The sequence below is a fragment of the Triticum urartu genome, chromosome 5, assembly GCF_003073215.2.
Source record: "Triticum urartu cultivar G1812 chromosome 5, Tu2.1, whole genome shotgun sequence".
In the NCBI taxonomy this organism is placed as follows: domain Eukaryota; kingdom Viridiplantae; phylum Streptophyta; class Magnoliopsida; order Poales; family Poaceae; genus Triticum; species Triticum urartu.
The window spans coordinates 98,734,958-98,752,861 of record NC_053026.1 but is presented as its reverse complement, the minus strand read 5'-3'; the positions used below and the strand labels follow the sequence as shown (position 1 = coordinate 98,752,861).

The window sequence follows — 17,904 nt, the reverse complement described above, 5'->3', positions numbered from 1 at the left end:
CACCGCCGGAGGCATTCACATAGAGTCATATTTTGTACTAAGTATTGAGTTGTAAGTAAAAGGGGAATTTACATCTATGCCCCTAATTTGCGCCCACTCTCAGATTTACCCCTAATTTCAAAGCCTGCTCAAATTTGCCCCTCCGCCGTTAGGTGCACTTACAGAAATACCCTTCTATGTCGTTATCGTCCGGTCAAAGCAGGTCAAAGGGCTTTGACCGTCCTGGAAAAAAATAGCAAAAAAATTCTAAAAAATCTGAAAATTTGTGGGATCAAAGATACTCAGGTTTGCAAGGTGCGTGAAAAGTTTCGTGCTGTTTGTACATTCCAGGAGCTCGTGTCAGAGGAAAAACAATAAATATGTAAGCATGTGAACAGTAAATTCAAAAAAATAGCAAGAAAATTCAAAAAATATGAAATTTTTTGGCATCAAAGAGGCGCGAGTCTGCAAGCTGCGTGCAAATTTTTGTTGTGTTTGGACATTGGAGGGGCTTGTGGAGAAAAAAACAAAATTTGGCTCGAGAAAAAACTTGGGAAAAAATGACTATTTTGTTTTTTTCTTGCTAGAGCTCCTCGCATGTCATTTGATCACAAAAACTTGCAAGCACCTTGTGCACCCAAGCCACTTTGATACCAAAAAATTTCATATTTTTTTAAAATTTTCTTGCTATTTTATTTCAAATTTATTGTTCACAAGCGTGCAGATTAACTGTTTTTCCTCGCCACGAGCTCCTGGAATGTCCAAATAGCACGAAAATTTGCACACACCTTGGGCACATGAGTATCTTCGATCTCACAAAATTTTAGATTTTTTAGATTTTTTTTGCTATTTTTTTCAGGACGGTCAAAGTTATTTGACCGGACGGTAACGGCGTAGAAGGGCATTTCTATAAGGGCACCTAACGGCGGAGGGGCAAATTTGAGCAGGCTTTCGAATTAGGGGTATATCTGATTAGGTGGTTCGAGTTAGGGACAGAAATGCAAATGGCCCTAAGTAAAAAATAAGTGTGATGATCATCATTATTAGAGCATTGTCCCAGTGAGGAAAGGATGATGGAGACTATGATTCCCCCACAAGTCGGGATGAGACTCTGGACGAAAAATTAAAAAAAGAAAAAAAAAGAAAATAGGCCAAAAGAAAAGAAAAAGAAAGAAGGCCCAAATAAAAAAGAGAGAACGAACAATGTTACTATCCTTTTTCCACACTTGTGCTTCAAAGTAGCATCATGATCTTCATGATAGAGAGTCTCCTATGGTGTCACTTTCATAAACTAGTGGTAATTTTACATTATAGAACTTGGCTTTGTATATTCCAATGATGGGCTTCCTCAAATTGCCCTAGGTCTTCGTGAGCAAGCAAGTTGGATGCACACCCACTTAGTTTCTTTTGTTGAGCTTTCATACACTTATAGCTCTAGTGCATCTGTTACATGGCAATCCCTACTCACTCACATTGATATCTATTAATGGGCATCTCCATAGCTCGTTGATACGCCTAGTTGATGTGAGACTATCTTCTCCTTTTTGTCTTCTCCACAACCACCATTCTATTCCACCATAGTGCTATATCCATGGCTCACGCTCATATATTGCGTGAAGATTGAAAAAGTTTGAGAACATAAAAAGTATGAAACAATTGCTTGGCTTGTCATCGGGGTTGTGCATGATTTAATATTTTGTGTGATGAAGATAGAGCATAGCCAGACTATATGATTTTGTAGGGATAACTTTCTTTGGCCATGTTATTTTGAGAAGACATGATTTCTTAGTTAGTATGCTTGAAGTATTATTATTTCTATGTCAATATTAAACCTTTATCTTGAATCTTTCGGATCTGAACATTCATGCCACAATAAAGAAAAATTACATTGAGAAATATGTTAAGAAGCATTCCACATCAAAAATTCTGTTTTTATCATTTACCTACTCGAGGACGAGCAGGAATTAAGCTTGGATATGCTTGATACGTCTCCAACATATCTATAATTTTTGATTACTCCATGCTATTATATTATCTATTTTGGATGTTATTGGGCTTATTTTTACACTTTTATATTATTTTTGGGACTAACCTATTAACTGGAGGCCCAGCCCAAATTGCTGTTTTTTTGCCTATTTTAGTGTTTCGCCGAAAAGGAATATCAAACGGAGTCCAAACGGAATGAAACCTTCGGGAGCGTGATTTTTGGAACAAACGTGAACCGAGAGACTTGGAGTGGAGGTCAAGCAATCAACGAGGTGGCCACGAGGCACGAGGCGCGCCCTCCACCCTCGTGGGCCTCTCGTTGATCCACTGACGTACTTCTTCCTCCTATATATATCCACGTACCCCGCAAACATCCAGGAGCACCACGAAAACCTAATTCCACCGCTGCAACCTTCTTTACCCAAGAGATCCCATCTTGGGGCCTTTTCCGGAGATCCGTCGGAGGGGGCATTGATCACAAAGGGCCTCTACATCAACTCCATGGCCCCTCCGATGATGTGTGAGTAGTTTACTTCAGACCTTCAGGCCCATAGCTAGTAGCTAGATGGCTTCTTCTTTCTCTTTGGATCTCAATACAAAGTTCTCCTCGATTCTCTTGGAGACCTATTCGATGTAATCTTCTTTTGCGGTGTGTTTGTCAAGATCCAATGAATTGTGGGTTTATGATCAAGTCTATCTATGAACAATATTTGAATCTCCTTTGAATTCTTTTATGTATGATTGGTTTATATTTGCAAGTCTCTTTGAATTATCAGTTTGGTTTGGCCTACTAGAATGATCTTTCTTGCAATGGGAGAAGTGCTTAGCTTTGGGTTCAATCTTGCGGTGCTCGATCCCAGTGACAGAAAGGGAAACGACGCGTATTGTATTGTTGCCATCGAGGATAACAAGATGGGGTTTACATCATATTGCATGAGTTTATCCCTCTACATCATGTCATCTTGCTTAAGGCGTTACTCTGTTCTTACGAACTTAATACTCTAGATGCATGCTGGATAGCGGTCAATGTGTGGAGTAATAGTAGTAGATGCAGAATCGTTTTGGTCTACTTATCGCAGACGTGATGCCTATATACATGATCATGCCTAGATATTCTCATAATTATTCGCTTTTCTATCAATTGCTAGACAGTAATTTGTTCACCCACCGTAATACTTATGCTATCTTGAGAGAAGCCACTAGTGAAACCTATGGCCCCCAGGTCTATTCTCCATCATACAAGTTTCCCATCTACTTTATTTTGCAATCTTTACTTTCAATCTATATCATAAAAATACCAAAAATATTTATCTTATTATCATCATCTCTATCAGATCTCACTCTTGCAAGTGGCCGTGAAGGGATTGCCAACCCCTTTATCGCGTTGGTTGTGAGGTTCTTATTTGTTTGTGTAGGTACGAGGTGACTCGCGTGTGGTCTTCTACTAGATTGATACCTTGGTTCTCAAAAACTAAGAGAAATACTTATGCTACTTTACTGCATCACCCTTTCCTCTTCAAGGGAAAACCAACGCAGTGCTCAACAGGTAGCAGTAGTCAACTCCTTGAACTTGTCGAAAACCTTTTGCAACAAGTCGAGCTTTGTAGACAGTAATATTACCGTCAGCGTCAGTCTTCTTCTTAAAGATCCATTTATTCTCTATGGCATGCCGATCATCGGGCAAGTCAACCAAAGTCCACACTTTGTTCTCATACATGGATCCCATCTCAGATTTCATGGCCTCAAGCCATTTTGCGGAATCTAGGCTCATCATCGCTGCCTCATAGTTTGTAGGTTCGTCATGGTCAAGTAACATGACTTCCAGAACAGGATTACCGTACCACTCTGGTGCGGATCTTACTTTGGTTGACCTACGAGGTTTGGTAGTAACTTGATCAGAAGTTTCATGATCATCATCATTAGCTTCCTCACTTACTGGTGTAGGATCACTGGAACTGATTTCAGTGATGAACTACTTTCCAATAAGGGAGCAGGTACAATTACCTCATCAAGTTCTACTTTCGTCCCACTCACTTCTTTTGAGAGAAACTCCTTCTCTAGAAAGGATCCATTCTTAGCAACGAATATCTTGCCTTCGGATCTATGATAGACGGTGTACCCAATAGTCTCCTTTGGGTATCCTATGAAGACACATTTCTCCGATTTGGGTTCGAGCTTATCAGATTGAAGCTTTTTCACATAAGCATAGCAGCCCCAAACTTTAAGAAACGACAACTTGGGTTTCTTACCAAACCACAGTTCATAAGGTGTCATCTCAGCGGATTTAGATGGTGCCCTATTTAACATGATTGCAGCCGTCTCTAAAGCATAACCCCAAAACGATAGTGTTAAATCAGTAAGAGACATCATAGATCGCACCATATCTAGTAAAGTACGATTACGATGTTCGGACACACCATTACGCTGTGGTGTTCCCGGTGGCGTGAGTTGCGAAACTATTCCGCATTGTTTCAAATGAAGTCCTAACTCATAACTTAAATATTCACCACCACGACAGATTGCAGAAACTTGATTTTCTTGTTACGATGATTTTCCACTTCACTCTGAAATTCTTTGAACTTTTCAAATGTTTCAGACTTATGTTTCATTAAGTAGATATACTCATATCTGCTTAAATCATCTGTGAAGGTGAGAAAATAACGATATCTGCTGCGAGATTCAATGTTCATTGGACCACATACATCAGTATGTATGATTTCCAATAACTCTGTTACTCGCTCCATTGTTCCAGAGAACGGAGTTTTAGTCATCTTTCCCATGAGGCATGGTTCGCAAGTACAAAGTGATTCCAGAAGTCCATCAGAATGGAGTTTCTTCATGCGCTTTACACCAATATGATATAAACGGCAGTGCCACAAATAAGTTGCACTATCATTATCAACTCTATATCTTTTGGCTTCAATACTATGAACTTGTGTATCACTACTATCAAGATTTAGTAAAAAATAGACCACTCATCAAGGGTGCATGACCATAAAAAATATTACTCGTATAAATAGAACAACCATTATTCTATGATTTAAATGAATAACCGTCTCGCATCAATCAAGATCCAGGTATAATGTTCATGCTCAACGTTGGCACCAAATAACAATTATTTAGGTCTAAAACTAATCCCGAAGGTAGATGTAGAGGTAGCGTACCGACGGCGATCACATTGACTTTGGAACCATTTCCCACACACATCGTCACCTTGTCCTTAGCCAATCTTCGCTTAATCCGTAGCCCCTGTTTTGAGTTGCAAATGTTAACAACTGAACCAGTATCAAATACCCAGGCACTACTGCGAGCATTAGTAAGGTACACATCAATAACATGTATATCAAATATACCTTTCACTTTGCCATCCTTCTTCTCCGCCAAATACTTGGGACAGTTCCGCTTCCAATGACCAGTCCCTATGCAGTAGAAGCACTCAGTCTCAGGTTTAGGTCTAGACTTGGGTTTCTTCACTTGAGCAGCAACTGGCTTGTTGTTCTTCTTGAAGTTCCCCTTCTTCCCTTTGCCCCTTTTCTTGAAACTGGTGGTCTTTTTGACCATCAACACTTGATGCTCCTTCTTGATTTCTACCTCTGCAACCTTTAGCATTGCGAAGAGCTCAGGAATCGTCTTATCCATCCCTTGCATATTATAGTTCATCACAAAGCTCTTGTAGCTTGGTGGCAGTGATTGAAGAACTCTGTCATTGACACTATCATCAGGAAGATTAACGCCCAGCTAAGTCAAGTGGTTGTGGTACCCAGACATTTTGAGTATATGTTCACTGACAGAACTATTCTCCTCCATTTTGCAGTTGTAGAACTTATTGGAGACTTCATATCTCTCAATCCGGGCATTTGCTTGAAATATTAACTTCAACTCCTGGAACATCTCATATGCTCCATGGCATTGAAAATGTTGTTGAAGTCCCGGTTCTAAGACGTAAAGCATGGCACACTGAACAATCGAGTAGTCATCAGCTTTGCTCTGCCGGGTGTTCACAACATCTGGCGTTGCTCCTGCAGTGGGTTTGTCACCTAGCGGTGCTTCCAGGATGTAATTCTTCTGTGCAGCAATGAGGATAATCCTCAAGTTACGGACCCAGTCCGTGTAGTTGCTACCATCATCTTCCAACTTAGCTTTCTCTAGGAACGCATTAAAATTCAACAGAACAACAACACGGGCCATCTATCTACAACAACATAGACATGCAAAATACTATCAGGTACTAAGTTCATGATAAATTAAAGTTCAATTAATCAAATTACTTAATAACTCCCACTTAGATAGATATCTCTCTAATCATCTAAGTGATCACGTGATCCATATCAACTAAACCATGTCCGATCATCACGTGAGATGGAGTAGTTTTCAATGGTGAACATCACTATGTCGATCATATCTACTATATGATTCACGCTCGACCTTTCGGTCTCAGTGTTCCGAGGCCATATCTGCATATGCTAGGCTCGTCAAGTTTAACCCGAGTATTCTGCGTGTGCAAAACTGGCTTGCACCCGTTGTATCTGAACGTAGAGCTTATCACACCCGATCATCACGTGGTGTCTCGGCATGACGAACTGTAGCAATGATACTCAGGGAGAACACTTAAACCTTGAAATTTAGTGAGAGATCATCTTATAATGCTACCGCCGAACTAAGCAAAATAAGATGGATAAAGGATAAACATCACATGCAATCAAATATAAGTGATATGATATGGCCATCATCATCTTGTGCCTTTTATCTCCATCTCCAAAGCACCGTCATGATCACCATCGTCACCGGCTTGACACCTTGATCTCCATCGAAGCATCGTTGTCGTCTCGCCAACTATTGCTTCTACGACTATCGCTACCGCTTAGTGATAAAGTAAAGCAATTACATGGCAATTGCATTTCATACAATAAAGCGACAACCATATGGCTCCTGCCAATTGCCGATAACTCCGTTATAAAACATGATCATCTCATACAATAAAATTTAGCATCATGTCTTGACCATATCACATCACAACATGCCCTGCAAAAACAAGTCAGACGCCCTCTACTCTGTTGTTGCAAGTTTTACGTGGCTGCTACGGGCTGAGCAAGAACTGTTCTTACCTACGCATCAAAAACCACAACGCGGTACTGTGATTGCTTTTTGATCTTCAGAAAGAACCCTGTTCATTGAATCCGATTCAACTAAAGTTGGAGAAACTAACACCCACTAGCCACCTGTGTGCGAAGCACGTCGGTAGAACCAGTCTCGCATAAGTGTACGCGTAATGTCGGTCTAAGCCGCTTCATCCAACAGTACCACTGAATCAAGAATCAACTAGTGACAGTAAGCAATATGTATATACCCACGCCCACAACTCCTTTGTGTTCTACTCATGCATATAACATCTACGCATAGACCTGGCTCAGATGCCATTGTTGGGTAACGCAGTAATTTCAAAAAAAAATCCTACGCACACGCAAGATCCATCTAGGTGATGCATAGCAATGAGAGGGGATAGAGTTGTCTACGTACCCTCGTAGACCGTAAGCGGAAGCGTTATGACAACGTGGTTGATGTAGTCGTATGTCTTAACGATCCGACCGATCCTAGCACCGAAGGTACGGCACCTCCGCGATCTGCACACGTTCAGCTCGGTGACATCCCACGAACTCTAGATCCAGCTGAGGTCGAGGAAGAGTTTCGTCAACATGACGGTGTGATGATGGTGATGATGAAGTTACCGACGCAGGGCTTCGCCTAAGCACTACAACGATATGACTGAGGTGGAATTCTGTGGAGGGGGAACCACACACGGCTAAACAATCGACTTTGATGTGTTCTAGGGTGCCCCCTCCCCACGTATATAAAGGAGGGAGGGGGAGGCCGGCCGGCCCTCTAGGCGCGCCAAGGGGGGAGGATTCCTCCTCCTAGTAGGAGTAGGACTCCCCCCTTTCCTAGTCCCACCAGGAAAAGAAGGAAGAGGGAGAAGGAGAAAGGAAAGGGGGGCCGCCCCCCTCCCACCCAATTCTGATTGGGCTTGGGGGCGCCCTCCACCTGGCTGCCACCTCTTCTCTCCTACTAGGGCCCAATAAGGCCCATTGACTACCCGGGGGGTTCCGATAGCCCCCCCCCCCCCCCCCCCCCCCCGGTACTCCGGTAAATGCCTGAACTCATCCGGAACCATTCCGATGTCCAAACATAGCCTTCCAATATATAAATCTTTATGTCTCGACCATTTCGAGACTCCTCGTCATGTCCGTGATCTCATCCGGGACTCCGAACAACCTTCGGTACATCAAAACACATAAACTCATAATACCGATCGTCACTGAGCGTTAAGCGTGCGGACCCTACGGGTTCGAGAACTATGTAGACATGACCGAGACTCATCTCCGGTCAATAACCAATAGCGGAACCTGGATGCTCATATTGGTTCCTACATATTCTATGAAGATCTTTATCGGTCAAACTGCATAACAACATATGTTGTTCCCTTTGTCATCGGTATGTTACTTCCCCGAGTTTCGATCGTCGGTATCTCAATACCTAGTTCAATCTCGTTGCCGGCAAGTCTCTTTACTCGTTCCATAGTGCAACATCCTGTAACTAACTCATTAGTCACATTGCTTTCAAGGCTTATAGTGATGTGCATTACCGAGAGGGCCCAGAGATACCTCTCCGACAATCGGAGTGACAAATCCTAATCTCGATCTATGCCAACTCAACAAACACCATCTGGGACACCTGTAGAGCATCTTTATAGTCACCCAGTTACGTTGTGACGTTTGATAGCACACTAAGTGTTCCTCCGGTATTCGGTAGTTGCATAATCTCATAGTCATAGGAACATGTATAAGTTATGGAGAAAGCAATAGCAGTAAACTAAACGATCATAGTGCTAAGCTAATGGATGGGTCAAGTCAATCACATCATTCTCTAATGATGTGATCTCGTTCATCAAATGACAACTCTTCGTCCATGGCTAGGAAACTTAACCATATTTGAATAACGAGCTAGTCAAGTAGAGGCATACTAGTGACACTCTGTTTGTCTATGTATTTACACATGTACTAAGTTTCCGGTTAATACAATTCTAGAATGAATAATAAACATTTATCATGATATAAGTAAATATAAATAACAACTTTATTATTGCCTCTAGGGCACATTTACTTCAGTGTGCGCCACCTCAAAGAAAGTACTCATAGTACAGGATAGCCACCGAGTCAAAACTGATTGCTGCAGTTAAACTCCACCACCCCTTTGTTGATACTGATGCATATGTAGTTAGTTCTGATGTAAGTCTGGTTGAGTACATTTGTACTCACGTTTTCTTAATTTATGTTTTGCAGAGGAGACTTCGGTCTCACTAGTAGTTCCACGTGGGCTTCGACATTAGCTTGGGAATCCCAGACAGAGGTCTTGTTCCTATGGAGGGTCCTGCAGATAATCAGGCTTTCTAGCCTTCTTCTTTTCAGATGTCTGTACTCAGACATGTTTATGCTTCTGCTTGTTGCTTGTATGACTTGTATGTTGGGTCATGAGAGCCATGTTTGTAATATCTGTCTCCTCAGAGGCTATTGAATAAATACTTTGAGTCGTAGAGTTTTGTTGTGATGCCATGTTGTATTTACACATATCGAGCATATTGTGTGTATGTTGTTGAAATGCTTGGTATGTGTGCGATCCGACATCTAGTTGTTTTTTCTTGGTAGCATTCCTTATGGGGAAATGTCTCCTAGTGCTTCCACTGAGCCATGGTAGTTTGCTACTGCTCCAGAACACTTAGATTGGCCGGCATGTATCCTTCTTTGTTCCTGTGTCTGTCCCTTCGAGGAAATGTCACGTGTTGTTCCTTTAAGTCCTTGTAGGTTGTTACGACTTGGGTTCATACATTGATGACCGACACTTTCATTGTTGGGTTACGTATGCCTATCCCTGTAAGTTCGTGCCATCTTGGGTTTACAACTAGTCATGTCGGCCTGGATTCTCTATCATATGGATGCTAGCGACACAATCATATATGTGAGCCAAAAGGCTCAAACGGCCCCGGCCAAGGTAAGGTTGCAGCCATGGGAATACCGTGCGTGAGGCCGCAAAATGATATGATGTGTTACATGGTAGATCGATGTGACTTAGGATCGGGATCCTGATAACTTTGGTATCGGGTTCCGACAAGGTCGATGTTCTGGCCGACACACCTAGTTGGAAGATCTACTATTGTAGTACCTTGATTGAGCAATTTCACCATCTTCTCCATGAGGATTTCGTATGATCTATACTAGAAGTTGATCCTTATGGATTTTTGTGCTCCCAAAGTCTGACCTTTACTTGATGATCGTATCGATGATGCTTTTAAGCATGATCGTGGTGACTAGTACATCACGGAGAACATTAGAAGCAGGGTGCTAAATGTCTCTCGGTCGATCATCCAGATTTCGTTTCCTTGGCCCAGTCAAGGTGAAATCTGAGGAAATCTGAGGAAGTGTTGCCTTCCTTTACATCTGCATTCTCCCTCATTATTCATCATGGTAGTACGAGGTGTCACCAAGATCTTTGGTACAGATGTTGGTAAAACCCTGACGAATATGGAAATGCTCAAGATCTTGAGAGCATGCTAAGACACTAGGTTATACACTCGGTATCAATTGGAATGTGCCTTCCATTTGCCGAGTTGTTCTATAATTGTAGTTTCCTTTCCGAGCTGAGTATGCCATTTCTTCAAAACTCCTTTAATCAATCTTTTGCAGATTGCCTTAGACTGGTACGAAGAGGTTCAATGATCTCTGTATCAAAAGTAATTCTTTTTGCCATTTAGGGGAATAATTCTATGAGTCACCTCCCCTAAGGTGCCCCGTTATGGAAGCATCGCAATTATTTCCTCGCTACTTTGAACTCATGTACCATCTTACTCAAGCGTGGAATTGTTGCCTACCAAAATGAACTTTCGTCATCTATTCCTCTCGACCCCTCCCTACGTGTGATTTGTGTCTCAACTCAAGAGGTGTTCTTACGTCTCACTCCATGAGTTAATCTTGAGTTGCTCGGTCTTCAAGAAGATCGATTCCTGTAAAGTTTCTTTCTGTCCTCATCATGTTGAATGAAGATTTCAAAAGCAAAGACGTGAAGATCAATATGATGCAATAATCAACATCTTTGAGAAGGGCACTTGGATCATGAAGATTGTGATAGTTTGAGCCCCCTCTTCCTTTTACCCTACGCTTGAATCTTGGGACGAGATTCTTGTTTAGTGGAGGCGAGTTGTGACATCCCTAGCTTCTGGTAATGCTCCATTCTAGCTAGTCATGTTTGCATCATGTTTAAATCTCAACTATATTTGAAATGGGGATATTTGAAAGCCTCGGAAATCATTTTTTTAAAATGATCAAGATAAAAATTGCTTCAAATAAGTCCAAGAAAATGTTCCTGTTTTTCTTTGAATATATTGGCAAGAGGTAAAATTCAAACCAATATTTTTTGGGAGCTCAGAAATATTTATTTTGGGCATTTGAGTTAATTCAGTAAATATTTGCATTGGATTTATATTTATTATATATTAAATATATGTCCAATAATTCTGAAACTTTATATGTGGTTCTAGATATTTTACATCTAACCACATAACTATTTTCAAAAGCATATAAAATGGTTTAGTTTGAAAACTAAATCAAAACAAAGTCAAATAATTAGAAAAACAGAAAGAAATAGGAAAACACTAACCTGGGCCGACTTACCTGGCACTATTGGCCTGCCACTGTGTCGGCCCAGCATTGTGCTGGCCCGTGCCAGTAATCCCCAACCTCTGCCAGAAGGAAGGCAGAGGCGAGGGAGGGCACAGCGCGCGCGAGGGTGCCACGCCACCTGCCTGCCTGCCCCTCCTCCTCGACGCTCTGGCCTCTCTGGACGTCGACACGCACCTCCCCCGGCCCTCTCACTCTCTCCCGTGCTCCTCCCCCCTCCTTTGTTCTCTCTCTCTCGCACGGCCGAACGCCGGCGACGCCGTCGCTCACACTGCACATGCGCCTCGGAACAGGGCAGAATATATCCGGTGGTCTCATTCATCGCATGTTCCCATGATCCCAAATTAGAAGAAAAAAACTTTCAAACAAATCTTATTTTTTCCTTAATGTTTACAAGGCATGTATCTACAAACTCTAAAGTTTTCATTAGCTACCTTTTCTTCTTCACCCACATTGTACTATCAATGAATTTGCACCTCAAATCCATGTGGCAACCACATTAGTAGAACCACTATGCTTGGAAGCGACAATAATGAAACCCTCATTGAGGTTAGTGAACGGTCTAGAATAGAAATGCTTATAAATTTGGGATTTGTTTTGTACGTTTGACAATATTAGAGCCAATGCAGAGTTAGACATAAAGTTCAGCCTATGCAACTTAATGCGACTAGTAGAGTATTGGGGAACGATGAGTTTTTTTTGCGCAACCATTTCATGCGTCTGATAAAAATAGCATAGTACCAAACTATATTTGCTAATATGATTCTTTTTTTTAAACACCACACATAAAACATGGTTTCGCACAACCATATAAATTCAAGTGTACTTTCATACATAATTGTGGAAGTGATTTGGAAAGTCATCGAAACATGTGAAAAAAGAACTCACTCGAGAAATACCAGAAATACCAGAAATTACATCCAACTCCATAGGCTACTTCTTCGCCCACCTTTTTTTATCAGACTACTTCTTTGTTTCCATTGTACTTTCCACTCAAGGTCCTTTGCACTAGGGATGCAAGCGACGCGCCACTTGTGCCCATGTCACAGTCAAGATCAGTCAAAAGCAATTGTAGCCCTTTTTTTTATGATGACTTAGCCCACCTTGAAATAGCAGATGGATTTAGCGGGTGTGCCGCTTTTCTAACCCAAAAATGTAGTAAATCTCACCTCGCCTATGCTATCTCAATTTTTGGTGATTTGTATTTTACTACCTCTATTTTAAAATAATTGAAGTTCTAGTTTGGTCATAAGTCACATAGGAAAATATGCTAAGATCAACAACACCATCACCATACACACATAATATGAAAATATAATTTATAAGTAATTTCATGGCACTAATTTGGTGTTCTATATGTTAATATATTTTTCTATGGGTTTGGTCAGACTTAAAGAAGTTCAAGAGAAAGCTAGAACTTAAATTATTTTGAAACTGAGGAAGTGGTATTTACGAGCATAAATTATGTTGGCCATAGCATCCATGTGGACATGTATGGATCAGCGAGCAAAGGTCTAATGAATTCTGCATCAGTTTTAATAGTTGGATGGTGTACACACAGCAAGAGTAAGGGCTCTGACACAAACTTTATTGTCTACAATGATATAAAAAAATTATTGCCTACAATGCATGGTGATAATATTTTTCAATAAAAATAGGCTCCCTTCTATATTAATTTCACACACACACAAATGAAATTCAGCAGTAACCACCGGTGTGTCTGAAGACTATAGAAGAAGAGGTCCTTCAGATACATTCCACAATCTAGACAGCAATGTTACTGCCGTAGTCAAATAAACCAAGGGCGCACTAGCATTCTGAGACCAAGCTATTATTCTTCACTAACCAGGTATCAAACAGAAAGAAAAGCCACTCCAAGGAGAACACTAGAACATTGAAGAAGAAGCGTGAAATGAAAATGGCACCAAAGTCAGTAACATATTCATGCATCAGAGTTCTTGTCAGAAGTTGAAACCAAGGTAACACCGAAGCAGCGACATATTGATACAACAGAGTTCTAATCAGACGCATGAAATGGTTGCGCAAAATAAAAGCCTGCTAAGATCATGACTTCCCTCTGATGACTTCATTCATTACTTGCTGCCGACAGATCTTTCACTGGGTCATGCATGCTCACAGTGGCAGTACACATTGTTCTCCTGGACCTACGCAAGAAGCCAGGAACAGACCGTAAGCATGAGCTCGACGTGGAAAACAGTGGCAACGTAGAAACTTGATTCTCAAGGATAAATATGTTTATGGTTTTGATAATGTAAGAGAAATCCACAATGCATATTTGCATAGACGCGTCATGTTATGAGTTTTAGATCAGAGGAGGCAAGGTCTGCGTGCCGCTTCCTTTCGATTCCACATGCCGCTTCCTTTCTGAGTTAAAACCGCACTAAAAGGAATCTCGAAATTTCACATGAGCAATTCAAATTTAGTTGTGTCAGTTGTGTTGTTTCAGCCACCTAGACCTAGTCATCATGCCCTGCAGCGACACAAACACTGTCCTATTTTACTGAGCAGGATAAATACCAAATAGTCATCTCCCCTTTAGGGTGGCTGAACATATTTTTGAAATGAAGTGTTTTCCTGTCTGACTTTTCATTAACACACAGAGTTCAGCAGAGCACACTGGATGTCTAAACAGAATATGCATGAATCTAACAAATGGTAATAAGTAACATTTTGATGCCTTAAATGATTAAAGATAAGCTAATGCTTAAGGCAAAAGCAGTGACCGCGACACATGTGACTGCCACAAGCCCACAACTGAAACACAAATTCTGATGCTCCAACAAGGATCCATGACATGCACATATAAAAAAATACACAACAAAATCAGCAAGATGCATCTACCAAGGCTGTAACAAATTTATAATCACCGACACCATACCTGTATGTCAGATGGACCCGCTTGAGTTTCTTTACATTGTCCAAGATACAGTCAACACACTCCCCAAGAGTGGCCTTCCTCCCTTCCTTATAGTTCCATAGCTCGAAGGCATCATCTGTTCCATCAGTGTTGTACTCTTTCCTCTCAACCAATGCACTAATGACAGCATTGTAGGGTCCTTCTCCCCATGCCATCTTCAGTCCTTGCAGCTTATCATCATCAACATCTATGACCTCCTCCTAGTCACGTAAGCCACACAAAATCTGTTAACCTTAAGAACTAATGAAGCACATGCTGCAAGTTACAACGATGCTTTCAGTAAACGAGTTACCTGATGATTGCCATCAACTATGACAGATTTGAAGGGTTTCCAGTTTGGACTAGCGAGTAGTTCCTGCCACAGGGTGTACAGTTCAGAAGATTTCGCGCCAGCATATTTAGGGGCCAGCTTGACAGCACAAGCATCCCGGAATGGCTTCTCATTTAGTTTCCCCATTTTCTTTATCCCAATAAACTGTCCACCATCAATTTCAGAGAACCCCTGAAATATCAATTTGGATATAACATTAATCGACCAGCTCTCACGCACCTCAAATTTACAAATTTAGCACCTATATATGTAGCGTATATGCATATCCTCACTGCAAGATCATGGACCTAAAATGTATGCAATATACCAGTTCAAGTTTGTATGAGAAAACCTTGATCAGCTTTTGTCTAACCACCTCCTGGTCGTCATCTCTGCCTGAATGCTGGCCAGCGGTTGGGTCATTTGGCACCTGCGGATAGGACCTCTGTTTTTTACAGCGATGTCTGTCTGTGTCATTGTCCGATGATCCTTGGAGCAAGATAGCCCGTTTATGTGATAATCTTGTTACCTGCTTACACAGAGAGACTCCTATAATCATAAACATAGACCAACAAGAAAAAATACCAAACATGAGGCTATTCTATCAAGGACAGAGAATCAGCCTAGAAGTTCGACAATGTTTAAGAATGAAAAAACTACATAAATAAAACAGAGGAAATTCTGTGCTCCATGATTGTTCATTGCATTTATGCCACTGATTCCAAAAAAGAGAGATATTTCATCGGCTTTGGTAGAATACTAGCGAAAAAACTAAACACGTGGAAAGGTTCAGAGGTAGTCAGTTTATAGAGTAATAGAAAACCATTAAGGTGTTAGTGCATCTAGAAAATGAAGAATTAAGTCAGAAGCTCCAAATTCTAAATAGTTGTGGTGAATGGCTGATGATGCTGCAAGATTAAAATTATGAGGCCACCGAAGATCCAAATTCTAAATAGTTGTGGTAAATGGCTTTTAGTGTTTACCATTTTGGAACGAGCAGGCTCAGAAGCACTTCCAATTTGCTGCTCATGTTGAGTGTGCATGGCTTCACTCTCCTGAAGCTTCTTCCTTAGAACCTTCAGGTCTTTGTTCTTCTGAGCAAGTTGCTCTTTTGCCACAGCAAGCTCCTCCTTTGCTCCCACATGCTCATATTTTATTTCTTTAAGCTCCTTCTTTACCATTTCAAGCTGCTCCGCCATTGGTGCCACCAGCGCATTAATCACTGCCACCAAATGAGTGCAGCATCAAACATCAGGATCCTAACAAAACTGGTTTAGAATCAGAACTCAAACAACATGAAAGTTCACAGACCTTCATGATCATGCTGGAGTTTTTCCTTTTCTTCCACGACCTTATCAATAGTATTCAGGAATTCGGTGTTCTCAGCCAAGAGCTTATTCTTTTCTTCTACAACTTTATCAACCATAGTCTTGATATCCAGGTACTCGACAGCGGCATCCCTATGGTAGTATATCTTGGATTCAAGCTTTGAAGTCAAAGCATCAATAGAGACATCCCTTCCTCTGCTGTTTGCCATGTAGCCTGCAAGTTCATGGCTAACAGAATATCACAAACATAGTCACATTACACCACATTATACTACTACTAGTGCTAGTGCCGCTGTGGTGGTTACCTGTGGCTTAGTTTGTAACTAAAAGTGCTTTTATGAACCAAAATAGCTCATTGATATGCAGTATGAACATAGTAATAGAATGGATAAGAAACACCCATCATAGGAAAATAAGCACAAGACACCCCTCTCACTAAAGTTCATAAATCGCCCCCCTTGGCATGTTCCTCATTTTCAGCTCACACAATTTATGATTGGGAAAACACAGGAAACAGACACACAAGTGTTATATCATCCAAGGTGAAGGAACAGCCATGCGCTCATGCGATCCAAGATGATGAGGAAAAAACCTCACCTTTACAAATGGTTCAGCCAAGATGCTGCCTCCACTACCGCCGGTCCGGCCTCAAACTGATCTGCAGAGGGAAACAATCGATTAGGTGACTGAAAGACTGAAGGGGTTTAGGGCTTTAGGAAACACAAAAACTGAATTTCGAATCTACGAACAAAATAGGATGGGGATGATCCAGGAAGAAACCCAGGAAACAGAGCAGCAACACATTTCCTCCAACTTCCGAAAAGGACGTACAAAAAAAGGTTGCAAGATCAGAAACTGTTCTTCCGGGCATGAATCCCAAAATCACAAATTTAGGCTTCCGATTCCGAAATAAGAGAGTTGAAAACACAAGTTACGGAATAAACATTTGTTCGGAACCTGCAAAAAGAGACCAAATTGCGGCGAAGGACTGGGTAAGGGGAAACACTGTGGTCCAGTCCTTTCCTCCCCTCCAAGAAAGAAAGAAGAACAACACAAGAAGTGGGAAATTTTGACGAACCGAGAGCAAAGGCTCTTGGCACACAGACAAGAACCTCCCTTCAGCCCTGTCAGGAATCCACAAAGAAACGTCCACGGAGGCTTAAGCACAAACAAGAACACGGAGGCGACGAGAATACACCCGGAGCACAGAGAACGAACGGGAATAGCAAGGGGAGGGGAGGGTAAAGTGAATGCGGTACCGGAGCTTCGGGGCTTTTCCCTTCTCGCGCATCAGCACATGGGAGGAAGAATACCAAGGAGGGGAAGGAGGGCCAGGGGACGGAAACGGAATGGCGCGTGAGGAGCTGAAGCGCGCCGTTGCAACGGGGAAGAGGAGTAGAGGACGAGACCCGAGGGATGTAGCCGGCTGCGCCGCACGTGCCAGGCACGCTTCGCACCACTAGGCAGGCAACGGGCGGGGTCTTCTGTGTGCTGCAAAGGAGCTTTATGCTAGTCACATTTCTAAAAACTAGTCTTTTTTGCGAAATAACTCTTATATTACTCAATTATTAGTGATTACATTCTCGCGAGGCAATACATAAGACTTCATCTAGAGCTGAGCCGAGCCAAACCATGGTT

The 17,904-nt window shown here is 41.7% G+C and overlaps 1 protein-coding gene across 3 annotated transcripts; it reads right to left on the bottom strand.

Moving 5' to 3' along the window:
- Positions 1 to 13,484: 13,484 nt before the first annotated feature.
- LOC125555728 (factor of DNA methylation 2-like) lies at positions 13,485 to 17,681 on the bottom strand. 3 transcript variants are annotated; one of them, XM_048718587.1, is made up of 8 exons: positions 17,526 to 17,681; positions 16,864 to 16,924; positions 16,250 to 16,480; positions 15,922 to 16,160; positions 15,267 to 15,467; positions 14,921 to 15,130; positions 14,590 to 14,828; positions 13,485 to 13,855 (listed from the first exon to the last, which is right to left on the bottom strand). In XM_048718587.1, exons 3-8 carry the CDS (start codon positions 16,473 to 16,475, stop codon positions 13,777 to 13,779), a joined length of 1,194 nt encoding a protein of 397 aa, XP_048574544.1. In that variant the 5' UTR covers positions 16,476 to 16,480; positions 16,864 to 16,924; positions 17,526 to 17,681; the 3' UTR covers positions 13,485 to 13,776. The 3 variants fall into 3 exon arrangements, with proteins under 3 accessions (XP_048574544.1, XP_048574546.1, XP_048574545.1); XM_048718589.1 differs by having other exon boundaries at positions 15,291 to 15,467; positions 17,526 to 17,680; XM_048718588.1 differs by lacking the exon at positions 17,526 to 17,681 and adding an exon at positions 17,345 to 17,515.
- Positions 17,682 to 17,904: the final 223 nt, after the last annotated feature.